The 18,514-nt window shown below is 37.3% G+C and overlaps 2 protein-coding genes across 4 annotated transcripts; one reads left to right on the plus strand and one right to left on the minus strand.

Annotated features, from left to right (window-relative positions):
- The first annotated feature begins 208 nt into the window (after positions 1-208).
- LOC104092113 (E3 ubiquitin-protein ligase RHF2A-like) lies at positions 209-18,462 on the plus strand. 3 transcript variants are annotated; one of them, XM_009597625.4, is made up of 9 exons: positions 209-445; positions 1,291-1,422; positions 1,510-1,556; positions 12,856-12,918; positions 13,008-13,116; positions 13,243-13,628; positions 13,762-13,869; positions 13,973-14,318; positions 18,160-18,462. In XM_009597625.4, the coding sequence occupies exons 2-8, from the start codon at positions 1,291-1,293 to the stop codon at positions 14,280-14,282; spliced, it is 1,155 nt and encodes a 384-aa protein (XP_009595920.1). In that variant the 5' UTR covers positions 209-445; the 3' UTR covers positions 14,283-14,318; positions 18,160-18,462. The 3 variants fall into 3 exon arrangements, with proteins under 3 accessions (XP_009595920.1, XP_009595918.1, XP_018624962.1); XM_009597623.4 differs by having other exon boundaries at positions 209-369; XM_018769446.3 differs by having other exon boundaries at positions 209-369; positions 13,765-13,869.
- On the minus strand, positions 6,896-9,680 carry LOC138900698 (uncharacterized). The gene is made up of 3 exons (XM_070188030.1): positions 7,764-9,680; positions 7,555-7,673; positions 6,896-7,456 (listed from the first exon to the last, which is right to left on the minus strand). The coding sequence occupies exons 1-3, from the start codon at positions 9,490-9,492 to the stop codon at positions 6,995-6,997; spliced, it is 2,310 nt and encodes a 769-aa protein (XP_070044131.1). The 5' UTR covers positions 9,493-9,680; the 3' UTR covers positions 6,896-6,994.
- Positions 18,463-18,514: the final 52 nt, after the last annotated feature.

Here is an 18,514-nt window from a genome sequence, read left to right on the forward strand (position 1 = left end):
TTTTTGTTGCGAAAATCACTTCAAAGAATTATCCAATGATTAAAAAGAGAAAAGAATCAAAATTTATGGCACGTGTAGAAAGTGAATGGCATGGAAGACCGAGCTAGTGTTAATGTGGGCTTAGTCATCTCATCACCGCCAAAAAGGTGTAAAAGAATAAAAAGAAAAAAACTTAGAAAAACAAAGAAGAAACCAACAAAAGGCAAGTCCAAATTCTTCGTTGCCCTCTTTAAACTTCTATCCTCTCCTTTCATTGTATTCTCACCGAAATTTCACTCTTTTTCATCACCTCTCAAATCCCACAAAGTTGTTCTAATCAAATCTTCCTTCTTTGCAGCTTTGATCTGCCCAATTAGTTGACGTTTTGAGGTAAAGTATGTGACTTTGATTGGTTTGGGAAATTGAGTGTTTGAAATTGAGCTTATATTGCTATTTGGGGAACTGGGTATTTGCTCTCTTGACTTTCTTCTCTTTAATTTTTAAGCTTCATGAGTGTTATAGTGTTGATATCTGATGTGGGGTTGTACTTGTTTAGGTGTAAACTGGTTCTTGATAAAATGGGTAAGATTTTTGTGAAAAAGATTTGATTTTTATATCTCTTATTTTTCAGATTTTGTAGACATTGATTTAGATTGTTGTGGAATATGGAGGGTTTGGAATCCTTATGCTGTAGTTTGTGTACTTCTACACTGGTTTTTGGTAAAATGGATAACATTTTGTGAAAAAGATTTGATTTTTACATTTGGTTTCTTTCAGATGTTGTTAATATTGATATGGATTGTTGTGTAGTGTGGAGGGTTTGGAATGTTTATGCGGTAGTTTGTGTATCTCAATAGAAGTATTGGCGTTTTATGCTGTAGTTTGTGTATCTCAATACAAATATTGGCGTTTAGCTGTAGTTTGTGTATCTCAATATAAGTATTGGCGTTTAAGTATGGATCCCCTTATTGTCTGAGCTGCTGTAGGAAGTGTACTGATCAATTCAATTGTATCTCACTTACAATGAATTCATCATATATTTGAGCTTTTTCTTCTATTGTTTTCCCCCTTTCTATGCTAACGACAATGGTTTCCAGTTGCCACGCCAAAATAATGTGATATACTCTGCTGTTTGGACTTTTTATGTGTTTTTAGCTTTGAATATGAATTTAGAGGTTAGAAGTGTTCTTTTACTATTTATCGAAAAAAGGGGTTTGGGAGGGGGGTGGGGTGGGGTCATGTGACTGTTTACTTTCTATTACTTTGTATAATGATGAAGTGGAGTTTCAGTGAGGTTTTATGTTTTGGCAGATGGAGGAGGGCAAGATGTCTGAGAATCATTTGACTTCAGCGGCAGCATTTGTGGAGGGCGGTATTCAGGATGCTTGTGAAGATACTTGCAGCATATGCCTTGAAGAATTTTGTGAAAGTGATCCCTCAACGGTACGTTTTGTTTCGTACTGTCCCTTGTCACTGTGGAATGCACTGAGATGGACTTCATTCCAAATAATCGAATCTTTTTATGTGTAGGTGACTGGTTGCAAGCATGAGTTTCATCTTCAATGTATTCTTGAATGGTATGATATATTTTGTACTATTTGATTAATACTTATGTTTGAACTACTTGGTCTTTAGTCGAATGCGGTATCTCATTCTGTAGAAGATAATCAGATCTGGAGATGAGTAGCTGCCTTAGGGTCTGTTTTTTTCTAATCTAATTGCTGGAAAGCCGACGTTGCAGCTCTTTGTTAGGACTTTACTGCAACGTGTTTCTCTTTCCATCCTAATTCAGTTAAATAGCGCAGTGATGAAGAGAACAAAGTTTGAATGGGTTGCCATGTCTGAGTATATCGGATGCACTAATGACAGTTTGGTGATAATGAAAAGCGGGTAAAGGTATCATATTAATATATTTTCAAAATAGCTATATAATAATCTGAAACTGTAGAGTTTGAATTTTTTTGTGTGCAAGTAACAGGGCCCACTCCTCAGAGTTGGTTGATACTTGAATGTACATCGAACAAAATAGGATAGCGTATCAGTAGGTTGCTGAAGTCCCATAATCAGGAACTATACCAAAAACATGTGGAACTTTTAGGACATATTAAAAGACCCTTTTATCTATTTACTTGTATTGTTGGTATTAAGAGAGGATTTGTTTAGATAAATAGGCAAAATCTAGGCTGGCTAGTGGCTATACAGTATACACCACCACTTTTTATAAATTTGACATTGTCTCAATATATTATGCATGAAATAAAATTCTTCAAGTTATTTATGAGAAAGAGGATGTAAAGTATTTTAGGTGCAAGTGAAAATGTTATAAAGCTTTCAATGTGCTGCATTCTTTAATTTTTATTTCTATTTAATTTTTTTGATGTCGGCTTGCTCGCACCTCGACTAATCCACCAAGCAACCTGTATAGCACACGAGCACATGTTGTCAAGGTAATCCTTCTCACTAAGCATAGAGCAAATGAACTCATATCTAGCTAGCGTTTGGCCATAGATTCCCAAATTTATTTTGAAAAATTTGATTTGGGTGAAGTTTGGTTTGAAAATGAAAATGTGTTTGGACATCAGTTTTCAAAACATATTTCACTTTAAAAAAAACAAACATGAAACATCACTTATACCCACAAGTTCTAAAAACTATTACAAATACCCAACAATACATTCATCAATAACATTCATTATCTCTATCACAAACCATAGTCCTGAACATAAATAAATTTGGTACAAAATTATTATTTTTATAATGATCTACATAATATACTATCAGATGACTGAGAAGGCGAAGCAACATTGTTACAAAATAATAAATAGTGGCTCTTTTATAAAATACAAAAGTTTGGGGCAATTTTTAAAAAAATGTAATAGTAATGAGCTGGTTTTGGGATTTGGGAATTTGCCAAAATATGCACAAAATTTATGAACAAACATGTATTTGCCAAAAAAAATTTGGCAAATATTTGGCAAAATCTATCGCCAAACGGGTCCCTAGTGTTGTAGTTGGGATTTGAATATGGAATCTCCAGGTTGTTACTCTCATATCTTAATACCTAAGTTGCTCTGACCTGGCAGTTTAGGTGCTGCACCTGTGTCGACATGACACTCGTATAGATGTGGGTGGGATCTGTACTGAATTTGGTCAAATAATTCTGGGTATTTTGACCACGGCGGAAGGAAAAATTCGAGAAAATACAATTTGATTTCGGAAATTAGAACCAAAACTAAGGTAAATTTGAAGAAAATAGCATACCTTATCTAAGAAATCAATCCTTTACTTATTTACAACTTGAGAATAAAAAAGAAATTCACACTTTACTAGCTATACGTAAGTATTTCACAAAATTTAGAGATATTTTTATATATTGTTTTGAATTATTTTTAGCCGGATCCCCGTACCCATATCCATACTAGGACCCGTATCCCCGAATCTTAGAATTTACAATTCGAAGGATCCGACCTCTAGATCCGCACCCGTGTCAGCCACCCGCATCCGTGTCCAAGCAACTTAGTTTAATACTAGGCCACCCCTTAGAGATGATGTTGCTTTATCGCAACTCATGATGAGTTGAGGCATGCCCAATTTAGCCAAGATTAGAGAGGACGAATGAACCCCGCACCCGCAATTAGTGAGCCTAACATCTTATACAACCACCAATGAATAAGTCTGTCAACTATGCCTTGGTTAGTTTGAGCTTAAAGTCCAGACAAAAGGTTCATTAGTTAATCAAATTCGGATTGTGAGGTTCTTTTTTGATAAAGTAAGTAAATTTATTAATGGGGGAATTTCCCCATGCTAGTATACCAAAAGTAGAGAACCTATAATAAAATATGACTTTCCACACAGGACACCCAATCTCCAATACAAATTAAGACTTCACGAACGTACATTAAAAAAAAACTAGAAACCATAAGCTATTGTTCATACGTAAAAAATCTGTATATAAACTGTGAAAGTTCTCTTCATGTCCTACTATAGGACCCATATTAGAGCTAGTATAAGAGCACATACCTTGCATCTTCTCTTCCTTTTCCAAACCTCAAAAGTTTAGTTGTATAGGCTTTTTCACTTTGTTCGGTATCGTTCGCGTTCGTGGTACTCCATGCCAGGTATCATCCATTGTGTTCTAAACCAATTCAACACTACCCATCACAATCGCGTGGCCACCTTGTAATGTAACAGTAGGTGGTTAACAGCTTCACGTGAGCAATTGCACATGAAATACCAGCTAATATAACTGCAGTATTTTCAATTTTTTCAAACTTGCTTTGTTTTTTTCCTTTCAGCCGAGGGTCTATCGGAAACCATCTCTCTACCTCACACGAGGTAGGGGTAAGGTCTGCGTACACACTACCTTCCCCAAACTTCCCTTTGGGATTACAATGGGTATGTTGTTGTTGTACACCAGCTAATATAAGTAAACCTCTTCTTTCTCATGGTCTTGACTGTTACATTTGCTTCCCTTGCTTCCACGCAAGCAAAGAAATACACATTAGGCTGCCAAATTGCTTCCCTTGCTGCCAACATGTCACCCAAGCAAAGAAATACCATTTCTTGGTGCACTAGATATCCAACCATTGTGGAAAGACCAATTCTTCCCTTGTGAGAAGCATATGATAATAAGACTTAACCAAGAAGAGTCATCTCTTCTTCCCCGCCTCTCCTCATTCCATCCAGGAGTCCTAACTATTTTAGATAAACTCTTTTGTAAAGAATCTCTAATAGGCTTTGGTATTTTGTCATCTTCTAATCTTGCAAATTCCTCCTAATTTCAAGATATAGAAAACTTCCCCTTCTTATGTTCCCTGAAATTGTTGTAATGTATTCTCTCTGGATTGATAATCTATAATCTTAGGGAAGGTGAATCTTAAGGCATTATCTCCGAATCACCAATTAACTAATTCTTTTATTACCCTGATGCAATATTGCAGCTGAAATCCTCCCGCTCCTTCATGATGCTCCTCCATAAGCTACATTCAAATGACAAAAGTGATATTTCTAGTCCTCCACCCCTGTCTACAATTCCATACTTCAAGCTATCACCTCCCTCAATTAGGTGTTCTCCTCAGTTTCAAATCTTCACAATCATTTTTCCAACAAGTCTTGTTGAAGACTCTGAGACCCCCCTTATCAGAACACTCTAAGATCCCCTTACCCCAAGTCCTCCTTACTTTTTCGGGAAGTAACGATCTCCTGGTTGACTAGATGGTGCCTCTTAGTCCTAACTACTGCATTCTATAGAAAATTCCTCTAGAGTCTCAAGTTTTCCAGAATCATTAGTCGGTGCTTGGATTATTGGCATATAGTATGTGGGCATACTGAATAATGTGCTCTTATTGGACATTTCCTTTCCTCCTCCTTGATTTCCTTTTCTTCTCCTTTTTTTTCCTCGTCCCTCTAGCCCCTCCAAATCTTTCGCTCTCTCAGTGTACCCAAATGTCGTTCATGATTTCTTTATCTTCACTTCTACCCTCCCAAAAAGCTCCATATTCGACAACCATATGTTTCCTTTCAGCAATTTGAGCTTCTTTGCTAGTGAGAATGAGGTCCTATAGCTCGACCAGTCCGCTACTCTATCTTCAAAGTTTGCCACTTTTAGTCGTTTCTCAAATCTGAAATGGTTTTTTTGTCTTTTCTTCCGCTTTCATCCAACATGATGGATAAGTGGTCCACGATCAACTTAGGCAATGGAACTTGCAACAAATTCGGCCATTCTTTTATGTGGTCGACACCAAGAATTTGTCAAACCTTGACTTTTATGCTGACTCCTCTTATCTTATTCATGTAAACTTGGCCCCTGTCAAATGAAGACAAATAAATGGTGGTTATTGATGAATTCCGAGAACCTTTTAATTGTTCGTACATTGTTCTGCAATCTATCGTTTCCTTCGAAAACCTAATAGTATTAAAGTCTTGTCACCAACACTTAGAGTGTCTCTCATCCTGCCAAAGTGATCGATAACTCATTTCAAAGTCTCTCCTTAGAACCCTCCCTTACCGGCCCAAACTCTCCCAAAATTCCACTCTAGCCTACTCCCGGATGTATGGCAACTAGTATAAGCTCTTCTTTGCTTACTTCCACCACCTCTAACTTCTCCACATTCAATAAGAGTATTATGCCTCCCGCACTCTCATTAGCCGGGCAGTGTCATGCTTAACCCACCTTCCATCCCACGCACTTTCTGCCAATGTGTTCGCCACAACTACACTTCGTCTCCGAAAGCACAATAAGTTTGCCTTCGTTCTCATACTCCCACCTTAATGATTGACCCTTTTGTTTGAATTATTCATCTCCGAGATATGATCTTAACATCCATGGATCGATATTTTTCTTTACCTCTATGTAACACTCCACTCACCGCTGGCGATTGAACTTGAAATGGAGTTCGTTGTGAAGCTTGTCTTAGGCGAATCTCACTTCTGAACGAGATGGGAAAGTTAAGGGCCATATGAGGACAAGTTAGGATTCAACCGGTGAGGCGTCGTTTGGGTTAAAGCACAAGGGAGGCAAATCATGAGGCCCAAAAGCCTTGAGGTGGCACTGAGGTTTTATGCCAAAGCAAACAATACCTTGGTAGTTGCGCCTGAGACTTTGATAGGTGGTATCCGAGTCAGTACCTCCCTAGTACGGGGGTGGAGCAAACCGCAACTAGGACGTTGAATCCCTTAATGGAGTGTTATAGCTCACGGACCGGCTGTTGAACTTCAAAGCAGGTTCGTTGTGAAGCTTGCCTTAAGCAATATTCACATTAGAATGGGAGGGGAAAGTTAGGGGTCATATAAGGGCCAGTGTTTTTAAGAGCGAGAAGCGCAAAAAAGCGACAAGGGCTCGCCTCGCTTCAAAAGCGAAGCGCAAAGCGAAGCGCACGCTTTATTAAAGTGAAGCGCAATTCTTAAAAACATAATGTAAACCTTGCAAAGACACAATATAAAATTATAAATAATCAAAAAGTTCAAATTGTCAAAATCAAAGCTACTAAATTACTAGAATCAACCTCTTATTCTTCTACTCTTCTTGTTCTTCTTCAAGATTGTCAAAATCTTGAATTCCTCTATTATCTTCATATTGCTCGTCATCTTCCTCCTCCCCCTCCTCTTCCTCTTCATGATCACTTTCATCTTCATCAATTAGGGATAGGGATCGACTTGTGGTAGCCACACTTTTTCCCTTCCTAATCGAGCTTGAACTTGAAGTATTCCCCCTTAAACCATAAGGATTCTCCCCAACTCCACTAGCAACCGCAACATCACCCCAAGTGAAATTAGAATCGCCTTCAAATACTTCTTCATCTTCACAATTTTCGGGGACTCCGGTTAGCCACTCATTAGCCTCATCAATATTGTCCAAAAGAATTGGATCAATTAGATTGCGGTGGTTGTAGCGACGCCTCAATGCTCTATTGTATTTTATGAACACTAGATTATGGAGGCGCTTCAAGGTTAGTCGATTCCTCTTCTTTGTATGAATCTGCAAACAAGATGTGTCAACTAATTAGTAGGAGTTGGGACAATTGAGATATAATTTACTTTATCTCAAAACACGAAATAATTCTTTTTATTTCTCACGTGTTCAAAAACGCTCCAGTTCCTTTCACATCCGGATGAGCTACAAGTTAAACTTAGAACTCTGATGGCGAAAGTCTGTAAATTCGGAGTCTCTACACCATATTGGTCCCACCACTCAACTATAGAAGTGAAAAAATAAAATTCAAGAGTTAATAAGTATAAAAAATACATTAAAGTTAGAGCTATAAAATATAGAAGCACTTGGTCACCTGGCGATTTCGTCTTTCTTTGTTTAATAGCAAGTCGGAGCTTAAAAAGTCCCTCAGCTGCCTTGTAAATAGCAAGCTGATCTACTATCTTTTCTTGCATGTCTTCATCTGGGGTCAACTTGATAACAACCTCATGGAATCCTGTCCACACTTCTCTAGCCAATGAATTATTCTCATGCTGATCATAAAAGAGTGACGGGTTCAGAATAAGTCCAGCTGCATGCAAAGGTCTATGAAGTTGCTCACTCCATCTTGCATCAATGATCTGAAAGACCTTTGCATATTTCTGCTCATCAGTGAATGATGCTTGAATAGCCTCCTTGGCCCTATCCATAGCTTCATAGAGGTAGCCCATTGGTGGTTTTTGCTCCCCATCCACCAAACGGAGTACTTTAACCAAAGGGCCACCAATTTTAAGAGCATGAAGGACATTATTCCAAAAAGAATAAGAAAGAATAATGCGTGCAACATCTTTCCCTGCACTTTCCTTTGCAAATTTACTCTTGCTCCATTCCTCTGAAGTGAACAACTTTCTCAAATTGGATTTTTGCAAGTGGATACTATGTAAAGTCAAGAAAGCAGTGGCGAACCTTGTCTTGCCCGGTTTCACCAAATTTTTTTGTCCGGTGAATCTTCTCATCATATTCAATAACAAGGGCCGCTGAGAAATATAAGAATGTACCCTAACGCCCTGGCCAAAAACTGTAGAGAAGGGTTTTTCCTTGAAAATGTCCCCGAAGATTAAGTTGATACAATGAGCCGCACATGGAGTCCAATAGACATTCTTGTACGCTCCTTCCACCATGCCACCCGCTTTCACATTTTCACTCGCATTATCAGTGACCACTTGAACAACTTTGCTTGGGCCAATCTTTTCAATGGTGTTCTGAAACAAGGTGAACATTTTGATGTGGTCAGTGGATGAGTCGCTAGCATCAATGGACTCAAGAAACAAACTTCCCTTGGGAGAATTCACCAACACGTTAATAATCATTTTCCCAGTTCTTGCCGTCCACTTATCCATCATAATGGAGCAGCCATACTTGTTCCACGCAACTTTATGTTCCTCCACAATTTTATTAGTCTCCTCCACTTCCTTATTTAGATAAGGACCTCTGATTTCATGATAAGTGGGAGGCTTCATTCCAGGTCCGTATTGACCAACGGCCTCAATAAAGTCTCCAAAAGTGTCAGTATAGTTGACACAATTGAAGGGGAGCCCAGCATCATAGACCCATCGTGCAAAAGCTCTAACTGCACGATCCCTCAAAATGTCCTTAGCAATTTTTTGTACATCTTTTCCACCGCTCTTTCCTTCCGGCTTCTTTGGGAAATAGCAATCTATAGGACCTTTAGTCCTACTCGTACCCGTCGATCCATGGCTTGAAGAGATTGCATCTCTTCCCCGTTTTGTTGGAAGTGACAATTCTTCAATATCATCATCACCATCACCATCATCATCAAGATTGGTCACCAATGGTTGATGACTCATTTGATTTTTTTGCTCCTTCTTCTTCTCAACAAAATTCTTTATTTCATCCCTCACCTCCGGTGGACATTTCGGACAACTTGTGACGTTTCTATCGCCACCAATAAGATGGAATTTAAAGCGATAAATTCCACCCGTTGTAATCTTGTTACAAAACTTGCATACAATATTTGTATTCTTCTCATTAACTCTATCGCCATATCGCCAAGCCGGGTCTTTATCTTTCGATCTTTGAGACATTTTGAAATCCCTATTAAGATATAAGAAAATACATAATCAAATAAACTGAAAATACGTATAATATATATAATAATTAATTTTATAAACCGAAATACACATTAAAAAAATCAAATAAACTAAAATATAACATACATAATTTTCTAAAATGAAATACATATAAAATTAATCAAATAAACTGAAAACATAACATATATATAATAATTAATTTTATATACTGAAAAATACATTAAGAAAATCAAATAAACTGAAAAATATAACATATATAAATAATAATTAATTTTATATACTGAAATATACATTAAAAAAATCAAATAAACTAAAATATAACATATATATATATAATAATTTATTTTCTAAAGTGAAATACATATAAAATTAATCAAATAAACTGAAAAATATAACATATATAAATAATAATTAACTTTATATACTGAAATATACATTAAAAAATCAAATAAACTAAAATATAACATATATATAATAATTAATTTTCTAAAATGAAATACATATAAAATTAATCAAATAAACTGAAAAATATAACATATATAAATAATAATTAATTTTATATGCTGAAATATACATTAAAAAAATCAAATAAACTGAAAAATATAACATATACTAAAATACATATTAAAAGTAATAAATAAGAAGAATAAAAGGGGGAAAAAACAAAATGGGTTAGAGATAAAGGGAAGAAGAAGTCGCTGAAGTCTGAACAGTGCAAACTGGACTACTGGACTGTCAGAGTCTCAGAGATAAACGAAAAAGAAGAAGGAAGAAAGAAGGAAAAAGAAAGAAAAAAAACAGATTCTGACGGGACCAAGAAGAAGAAAGAAAGAAGAAAGAAAAAAAAGAGAAGAAGAAAGGAGAAGAAGAAAATTACCTGGACTGGTCAGAAATGTTGATGAAGAACCCTAGGCTTTGGTCGACCTTGATCGTAGAAGAGAGAAGAAGAAATGACCAATTTTTCAATTTAGGGTCTGTTTTGTATTAAAAAAACAGACCCAAAGTTTTTTTCTTTTAAAAAAGGGCCCTCTTTTTAAAAAAGGGCCCTCTTTTTAAAAAAGGGCCATCTTTTTAAAAAAACAGACTCAGTGTCGCTTTTTTAACAGAAGCGATCGCTTCGTCGCTTTGCTCGCTTCGTCGCTTCGTCGCTTCCTCCGTTGAAGCGTGCGCTTCCCTCGGTCGAGTCGCCTCAGGCAGCTAGAAGCGACACTGAGTCGCGTCGCGTCGCTTCGCGCTTAAAGCGACGAAGCGATCGCTTTTCTAAACACTGATAAGGGCGAGTTCAGGATTCAACCATTGGGGCGCCTTTTGGGTTGTTTTCTAAAGGGGACAAACCGTGAGGCCTAAAAGCCTTCCAGTTGCCTAGAGGGGTCGAGTCAAAGTGGACAATATCTTGGCAGTTGGGCCTAGATGATGACACTCTATCTTCCTCCTCCATCCCACCCTCCCCTTACCTCCAAATCTCATCTCATACAACGCTATTACCCCCCTGTCCTTTTGTAACCACCCTTCTATCCCTCTCCATCTTTCTGTTAACCCATCTTAGCCCCTTTGCCTCTTGTTCAATTTCAATCAACAATTCAATTACCTTGGCCTCTTTCCCTCAGAAGAAAATACCTAACAACTCCCCCACCCAATTGGACAATTTCCTCCTGCCTTCAAAGATGGCAATGGTCGGGCATTCTCATCTATATCTGCTGTTTTCTCACCCTTTCAGATCATCGACTATTCCCCTTCTCCATTTCAACCCCTCCCCCTACTGAGAGCAACTGTAAATTCCCCCGGGAACATCACCCCCTTAGGTGTATATCTCCCACACCATATAAACTACTTCTTTCTCCATGATTTCCAGAAAATTATTTGTTTCTGCAAGCACACTACCCCCATCCCCCTCTATATATACCCACCCAATTTATCTCTGTTAACTCCAATTGCATAAGTTTTTGTTGAGTTTGCAGCTACTGCAAACATCTCATCGACACAGGGATAATTTGGTGGAATGTTCTGTTTCATATATCGCGCCGGTATTTTTTAGTTAAAACTACAACATGCTTTTGTTGACGTGCTGCATAATGACATTTAACATGCTTTTGTTGACGTGCTGCATAATGACATTTTTATAGAGGATATATGATACCAGTGTCTTCCTTCCATGGTTTATCATGATTTCACCCCCCCTCAGCTTCATAACATTTGCTTTAGAAAAGGAGACCTAGAAAGAAGGCGAGGCAGTTTTTCAACCATGCTATTTCCTCTCCGTTTCAGTCCTAAACAATGAGGTGATTTCAAGGTGAGTGAATGTAGGTACATTAGAGTGTTTGGATGTGGATGAAAGTTGTATTGTTGCTGGTATGTGCTGACTTTTGGGGTAAGACACTAGTATAGATGCATGGGCTCTTATATGGGTACAAAGGCCTTTACTCCTTATTATAAACTAGTTTGCAGGCAAACAAAGAAAGTAATATCACACCTTGTCAATAATATCTATGAACGGAGTAGATTTGAAGTTTTAGCTCTCAAATCAACCCTAGTTATTTCCAAATCTGTTAAATCACCTAATCATATCTATGATAATCTCCAACAGAGGTTTTTCTTGTAATGAGGAAAAGAGTTTCTTAATATTGATCAAGAGTACAAAGGAGGAGGAAAGCAGGTCTTGAATTGCTAAAATGGAAGATATGAAAGATAGGAAACCTCTAAATAGGAAGAGCTTATCGCTTCATAAGTCGGTTAAAGCTACTCCAGAAAATAAACCTTCTACCCTATAGAGAAGTGTGTCCGCTAAAACCTGTCAAAAAACGGCGGAAAGAAGTGTACCGAATGTCAACGATAATGATGACAGTGTCCTTCTCTATATTCATGCAACTTTAAGGTAGTGCTTTTGCTACAGGAGTATGTTTGATGGGTATAGTACGTGCAGATCTTGTTTAATTTGCCTACCAGCTTTCTTTATGTATTCATATGCATATGCTCCTATTAATGTGTTCCTAGAGTACATTTTCAATGGCAGTCACGAATATACATCTGTTTCTATCAAACAATTGAAATTATAGACTATACTATAAGTAGAAAGTTGAAAGCATGTAGAGATCTAATGCATTTAAATTGACATTTAAGGTTTATTTAGAAGCAGGTATTAGGAATCTTAATCTATCAAAAAATTAGTTAGCAGGTAAGAGAACTATTAATTTTGAGATGTGGAAGAAGGCTTTTTAACAGTTCATTATTTCATAAAATATTAGTTGTCGGTGTGTTCCACCTGATTATATTTTGGTTTCCTACTAGTGAGACCCAGAAGCATGGATATAACTTTAGCTGGTGTCAATAACATTGTGCATGACGCTTTATGTTTCGCAGGTGTCAGAGAAGTTCTCAATGCCCCATGTGTTGGCAGGCCCTCTCCTTAAAAGATCCCAACAGGTTGCTTCCTTATATGTTACATCTCTCGCTCATTTATATCTTGTATAGTCTTGTTTCCAAAGAAGTGACCATTGTTCTTGTATTTGCAGCCAAGAATTGCTGGATGCAGTTGAGCACGAGAGAAATATCAGGATGAATCCTCCTCGAAATACCACTATCTTTCACCATCCAACTTTGGGAGATTTTGAATTACAGCATGTTAGCATTCTCCACTGTCCATGACTTCAACTTCTTGGTGGTGTTTACCATCAGTTGGAGACAGAAGATATCATTTCTTTTCTTCTTATTCCTTTTTATTATAATTCATATTTTTAATTTTTACAGTTACCAGTGAGTGCAACTGATTCAGAACTAGAAGAACGTATTATTCAGCACCTAGCTGCCGCTGCTGCTATGGGAAGGGCCCGCCACCTTGCCAGGAGGGACGGTCAGAGGGGGAGGTCTTCAGCTCAAGGTCGTCCACAGTTTCTGGTATTCTCCACTCACCCAAATTCAACGCCTGCTGGCCCCGCTTCCTCTCCAGCTCTGATGACTGGTGGTGAATCCGCTTCTCCCGCATCGGTTTCTGCTTCGAGTTCTCCAATTGTTTCAGTTGGAGAAGGTTCTACACAGCTATTTACTACGCCTCCTGTTCAAGCCGATCAGGTTTCTGCATCTGGATCAGGATCAAGTGCTGTTATTAATCATCTTGGAACTTCTTCAAACAATAGGTGATTATCATTCTCAAGTTTGGCTTTACAACTGCATTTTTATTTTATTTTAATTTATGGCTCCCAGCTAAGTAAATTATTTGTATTCAATGAGTTGTGTTTTTTTGCCTATTCTGAATGGCTCGTCTTGTAGAAGGTCTCCTTCACAGTCTTCTCCTGATAATCAAGAGAGAGCTGGACCGTCGGATCTTCTGTCTCTTTCAGAATCAATTAAATCTCGATTTTCTGCAATGTCGTTGAGGTAGTAAGATACATTATATATAGTTCTGTATGAATCTTTTGATATCTCATTTACCAATGTGGACCCCGGTCTTGTTTGTTTGATTGTTTCCTTTGCAATTAAGGTATAAAGAGTCTATTACTAAGAGCACAAGAGGTTGGAAGGAGAGATTTTTCTCCCGCAACAGTTCAACATCAGACCACGGTGCTGAAGCTCGGCATGAGGTTAGTACTGGGACTGCTGTCATACCACATGTGGTGGAACATTCGGAAACTACTGAGGGTAGCAGAAATAGTTCTACCGAGTCAAACAGATCTGAAGGCAGTTTACCAGCTCGGCATGCTGACCAGCAGATATCAGAGATGGGTCGTGATTGTTCTTTGACCGAGGGTAATGGGCAATCCATATGTGCTGCTAGTTCTGGTTCAAACTAAGTTTGGATGAAGCATTCTTAACAAGCCATGGTAAAGGTAAGTTTTGTCTTAGTTCCTTATGTCTTAGCTATCCCATATTTCTGTGTAGAAATTTTCCAAAAACATTGGTTCTGAAGTCTGAACTTGTCTTTGACCTTCTCTGTTGCTCTACATGCTAATATATGACTGTGAGCGTTTGGGGGGGGGGGGGGAGAACTATGTGTATAATGTGCATGTGAGATTTTATCTACCTTTTAAGATTGCCAAATACATCGCCAGCCCCTTAAAGTTGTCCATACTTTTCACTTAGACACTCCATCTTAAGTCCGTTTCAATTGAACACTCCAACCACATCCCGAATGTGTCATTTAGACACAAAATTGATAGGCAGCCAAATACAAAAAAGCGTGTATTTCACACGCCGAAATGACGAATAAGACGGGGACAAGTGGATATAACTTGAACAAATTAAAAAAAAAATTAACGAGAAACAAGAACCCATCCCACCCCTTTGTCATCTTCCCCAAGACCCCAACGACTCCCCTTCCCTCCTTCCGTCTTCTTCTTCCAAAAGAAAGAACAGAGGTACAAACTCACTCCCCTGCCACCACTCTTTTTCCTCCTAATCTCCACCTCCAACCCTCTACAATATTAAGAACATACATAAGACATAGAAATTAACTAATAATTTCTGTCACGGAGGATTAATCCCAGATTGTCAGAAATTACACCCACCACAACAAGCTATCGAGATCTTCTGGAATCGAACAATACACACCAAATACACCAAATATTCTGTCATGGAGCAATTTCTGTCAAAACTTTTCTTATTTTTTTCTGTGTTGAAAGCTCCTTTTAGTAGTTGTTTGAAATCTTTGACCAAGAATGATTCGCTAGAGATCGTTTCTGAAATTTTGAATTCCTGTGAATATGAGATACTTAAAACTCTATTGGTGTTGGTTATTTATAGTTTGTTAGCTATTCATATATGGTGTTTGGATTGAAAATTTCGGACAATTTTGTTGGGTTTAGAGATCTGCTTGAATCTCATTATTTGGTTTGAAAACTTTCGGATCTGACTCTGAGCATATGAATGTTGAAGTTTGAATCCCAAAATTTTTGGAGCTTTGGTTATTGTGAAAAGAATCATCTGGGTTATTAACTTATAACTCAAAATCAACTATTAGTTAGTTCGCGATAATCAAAAATTCATATTAGCTATTGTTGAGGTTCGAGTCTTTAGCGGAGAAGAAACAAAGAAGAACAAAATATTTGAGGTTTTTCTGTTGATTTCCATTTATTCTGGCAATGGAAACTAGAATAGTAAGGTGATGGTGGTGGACTAGTAGAGGGAGAGAGGAAGGTGGTGACCTGGACAATGGCATGTGAAAGAATAGGAGGAAAATGAAAAAAGGAAAAAATTATAAAAGGTAAAATTGAATTCTAACGCTCTGAAAAATGGTGTAATACACACTGTCACATCATCAAATTGTGTCTAAATGACACATTTGGGATGCGATTGGAGTATTCAATTGAAACGGACTTAAAATGAATTGTCTAAGTGAAAAGTGTGGACAATTTTAAGGGGCTGACGATGTATTTGGCCTTTTAAGATCAACAATAACTGGCATAAAGTAGTTTAGTAGTGCTCCAAAACCAAGAAAACTTCCGTCCTCCCCATGATTGGTGATGACTGATGAGTGGCTCCGAGGCTTTTACATATATGATTTACTCTTGGGAGTCTGAACGTGATGTTACTTCAATGTCATGGATATATTTAGTAGATTCTTATTGCAAAAAGTAATATGACAACATTGTTTCATAGGGATGGAGTCATTCCATTAATACTATCAGGGAGAGCTAGAGCGACTGATTCGGGGCTAAAGATACAATGCTTCATTGCTTACAGTCTTTAACATTTCTAAAGTTGTGCCACATTGAGATTATAATGGCTCTAGATGGATTATTGAACTTCTACTGTTTCTATGTTTCCCGTTAAGTACTTGCTATAAAAACTAATACAAATTGCAGATTGAGCCTTCTACGCATAAGGGGCATGGATTAAAGGCAATTGTTCTCCATACTTTTTGTGTCCTTGTATTTATTAATCTCTCATAGTTGAAGTTATTTCCTACTCCAATTTCTTTTCTTTTTTTAAAAGATATTTGTATTATTTACTTATTAAAAAAAGAAGATATTTTGTATGCTTTATGTATATTATAGATCCGTTGTTTCTAGGTAATCATTGAACTCTGCAAGTTGTCTCTAGTGGAGGATATCGATTTGTCACTACCAGTTTTTTTAATTTCTATGTAAACACTAGATGATTTACATATTGATTATATAGCTTCACAGAAGAAATCGTCTTTGAAATGTGTTATAAGCGGCAGAGGTATTAAACACCTTGACTCAACTAAATCGGGATACATTGCAATTTATGTTGTCAAAGATTCTTAATATATCCTAGTTGCGTACAACATAGAAATTCCAGAACAAGATAAAAATTGATGAGAGAAACTTAGGTCCTATTTTCTGCTGCATGTCTGTTATCATTCATAAGCTTAAACTATATCAATAATTTGTTCCTCCTTGGACACAGCATTTAATGGTTTAATTAGTTAAGAATGTTAGAGTTTAGTGATCAGTTATAAATGTCAAACCTTTTTCAAAGATCTGGCAGCACAATGCTAGTTGCATGGGGTGTTTGTTGTTGTTATTTATCAGGGGGAAAAATTAGGTTTCTGTTTTTGTTGTGACATAACAATATGCAGAAAGGAGAAAGTGAGAGACTCCATTTGTAGTGATTAGACTTTAGATTGTGCACGAATGATATGTTAGAACTCTGATATAACTCTGTCTGTTTTCATTTTGTGTTATGCTTTGCTAATTGTCCACTGATACAATCTTGATAATATGTTTTTTATACATTTAACAAGTTATAATATGACTTTTGATTTTACTTCCCATTCATTAGCCACGGTAGGTGCCACTTTCTTGTGGAGTGCATACAATGTTGTAGTGAGACTGTTTTTACATGACCATTTCTCCTTCGAGTTACCATGTTTAGGTTGAAGCCTTTTTCCTTATTTCCTCAGCTAATCTTTCATTGTAGAATTTAGGGAGGACCTTCTGACTCTTGTAAAGCTGTGGGCTTATTACATCGTATACTCGTCGGAATTTTGATGTTCTTCTTCCCTATAATTATCCGTAGTTACCTATCTTCACACCCTTGTGCTCGTAGTGTTGCTTCTGAACTACAATCTTAACTGTCTTCCTAGTGGCACTCCCTTTTATTACCGTAACGCTCGTACGGTACCTTTAACTACCCCAACTCCTATCTGAATTTAGCTTTTGAAAGATGTGTTTGGTAAAATAGGCTGCTTTTAAAGTCGGAATAAATTGTACTACAGTAATACAGAGCAGATGGCTGTTTGTTGGCACCTTGTCAGGATTAACTAGTGGTTTTAGCTTGCTTTTGACGGGCAGCTAGTTCTATCATAAGTTGATAGAAAGGCGAAAACAATGATTTTAGGTAAGATGATTACGTAGAATCTCTACAAAGCTTCTCATGAAAGCATATGCTGCCATAAACTAATAGTCATTGAGAACAGCAGCACTCTTCCACCTTAGGATATTTGGTACTTATGCCGAAAAATCTAGTTCGTAAGGTCTAGAAGGTATAAACATGAAGCTTTTGGGCCTTGGCTTGTTATAGACATCCTCCAAAGAAATACACCAGAATTCCCATATATCAGTTGGCAAGTGTTGCCAGAGCTCCTAAATAAGTATCTTTTATCTGTCCATGTCATTCTTAATTATAATAAGAAATTCATTGAGCAATTGTTTGTTTGTTAACCTGTATATCAGTTTGATGTTACTAAAGATTTTGTCCTTGCAGATGGATAACCCTTGTCAAAATCAGCACTGCTGTGATAGTTTTGCATCACATTGCCTCTATGGAAAAGATCATCAGAAACTGTAGTTTGCTGCAAAAGAATAAGAGGGATGGACATCTTTATTTGGATCAGACTAGTGTATATGATTATATGTATATGTAAATTGGTCTAAATTTGAATTTTTTTTACAAATGTCTTCTCTCTTTCATGTTAGGTTTAGCTACTATGTAACATTTTTCTGATGGCAGAATCAGTTAGACATTTTGTTGAGTCTATTTTAATATCGAGTAGCTTTTGCACATTCATACTGCATGAGAGTTGCCGTTTAGCATCATCTTCGTGCTTACTTGATTACAT

The sequence above is a fragment of the Nicotiana tomentosiformis genome, chromosome 11 (assembly GCF_000390325.3).
Source record: "Nicotiana tomentosiformis chromosome 11, ASM39032v3, whole genome shotgun sequence".
NCBI classification, from domain to species: Eukaryota; Viridiplantae; Streptophyta; class Magnoliopsida; order Solanales; family Solanaceae; genus Nicotiana; species Nicotiana tomentosiformis.

Coding starts and splice junctions, on each gene's coding strand:
- LOC104092113 (XM_009597625.4), top strand. CDS start 1,291: ATGGAGGAGGGCAAGATGTCTGAGAATCATTTGACTTCAGCGGCAGCA. Junction 1,557..12,855: donor CTTCAATGTATTCTTGAATG/GTATGATATATT, acceptor TATGTTTCGCAG/GTGTCAGAGAAGTTCTCAAT. Junction 13,870..13,972: donor TTTTCTGCAATGTCGTTGAG/GTAGTAAGATAC, acceptor TTTGCAATTAAG/GTATAAAGAGTCTATTACTA.
- LOC138900698 (XM_070188030.1), bottom strand. CDS start 9,492: ATGTCTCAAAGATCGAAAGATAAAGACCCGGCTTGGCGATATGGCGAT. Junction 7,674..7,763: donor AAGAAAGACGAAATCGCCAG/GTGACCAAGTGC, acceptor TCACTTCTATAG/TTGAGTGGTGGGACCAATAT. Junction 7,457..7,554: donor ACTGGAGCGTTTTTGAACAC/GTGAGAAATAAA, acceptor TCTTGTTTGCAG/ATTCATACAAAGAAGAGGAA.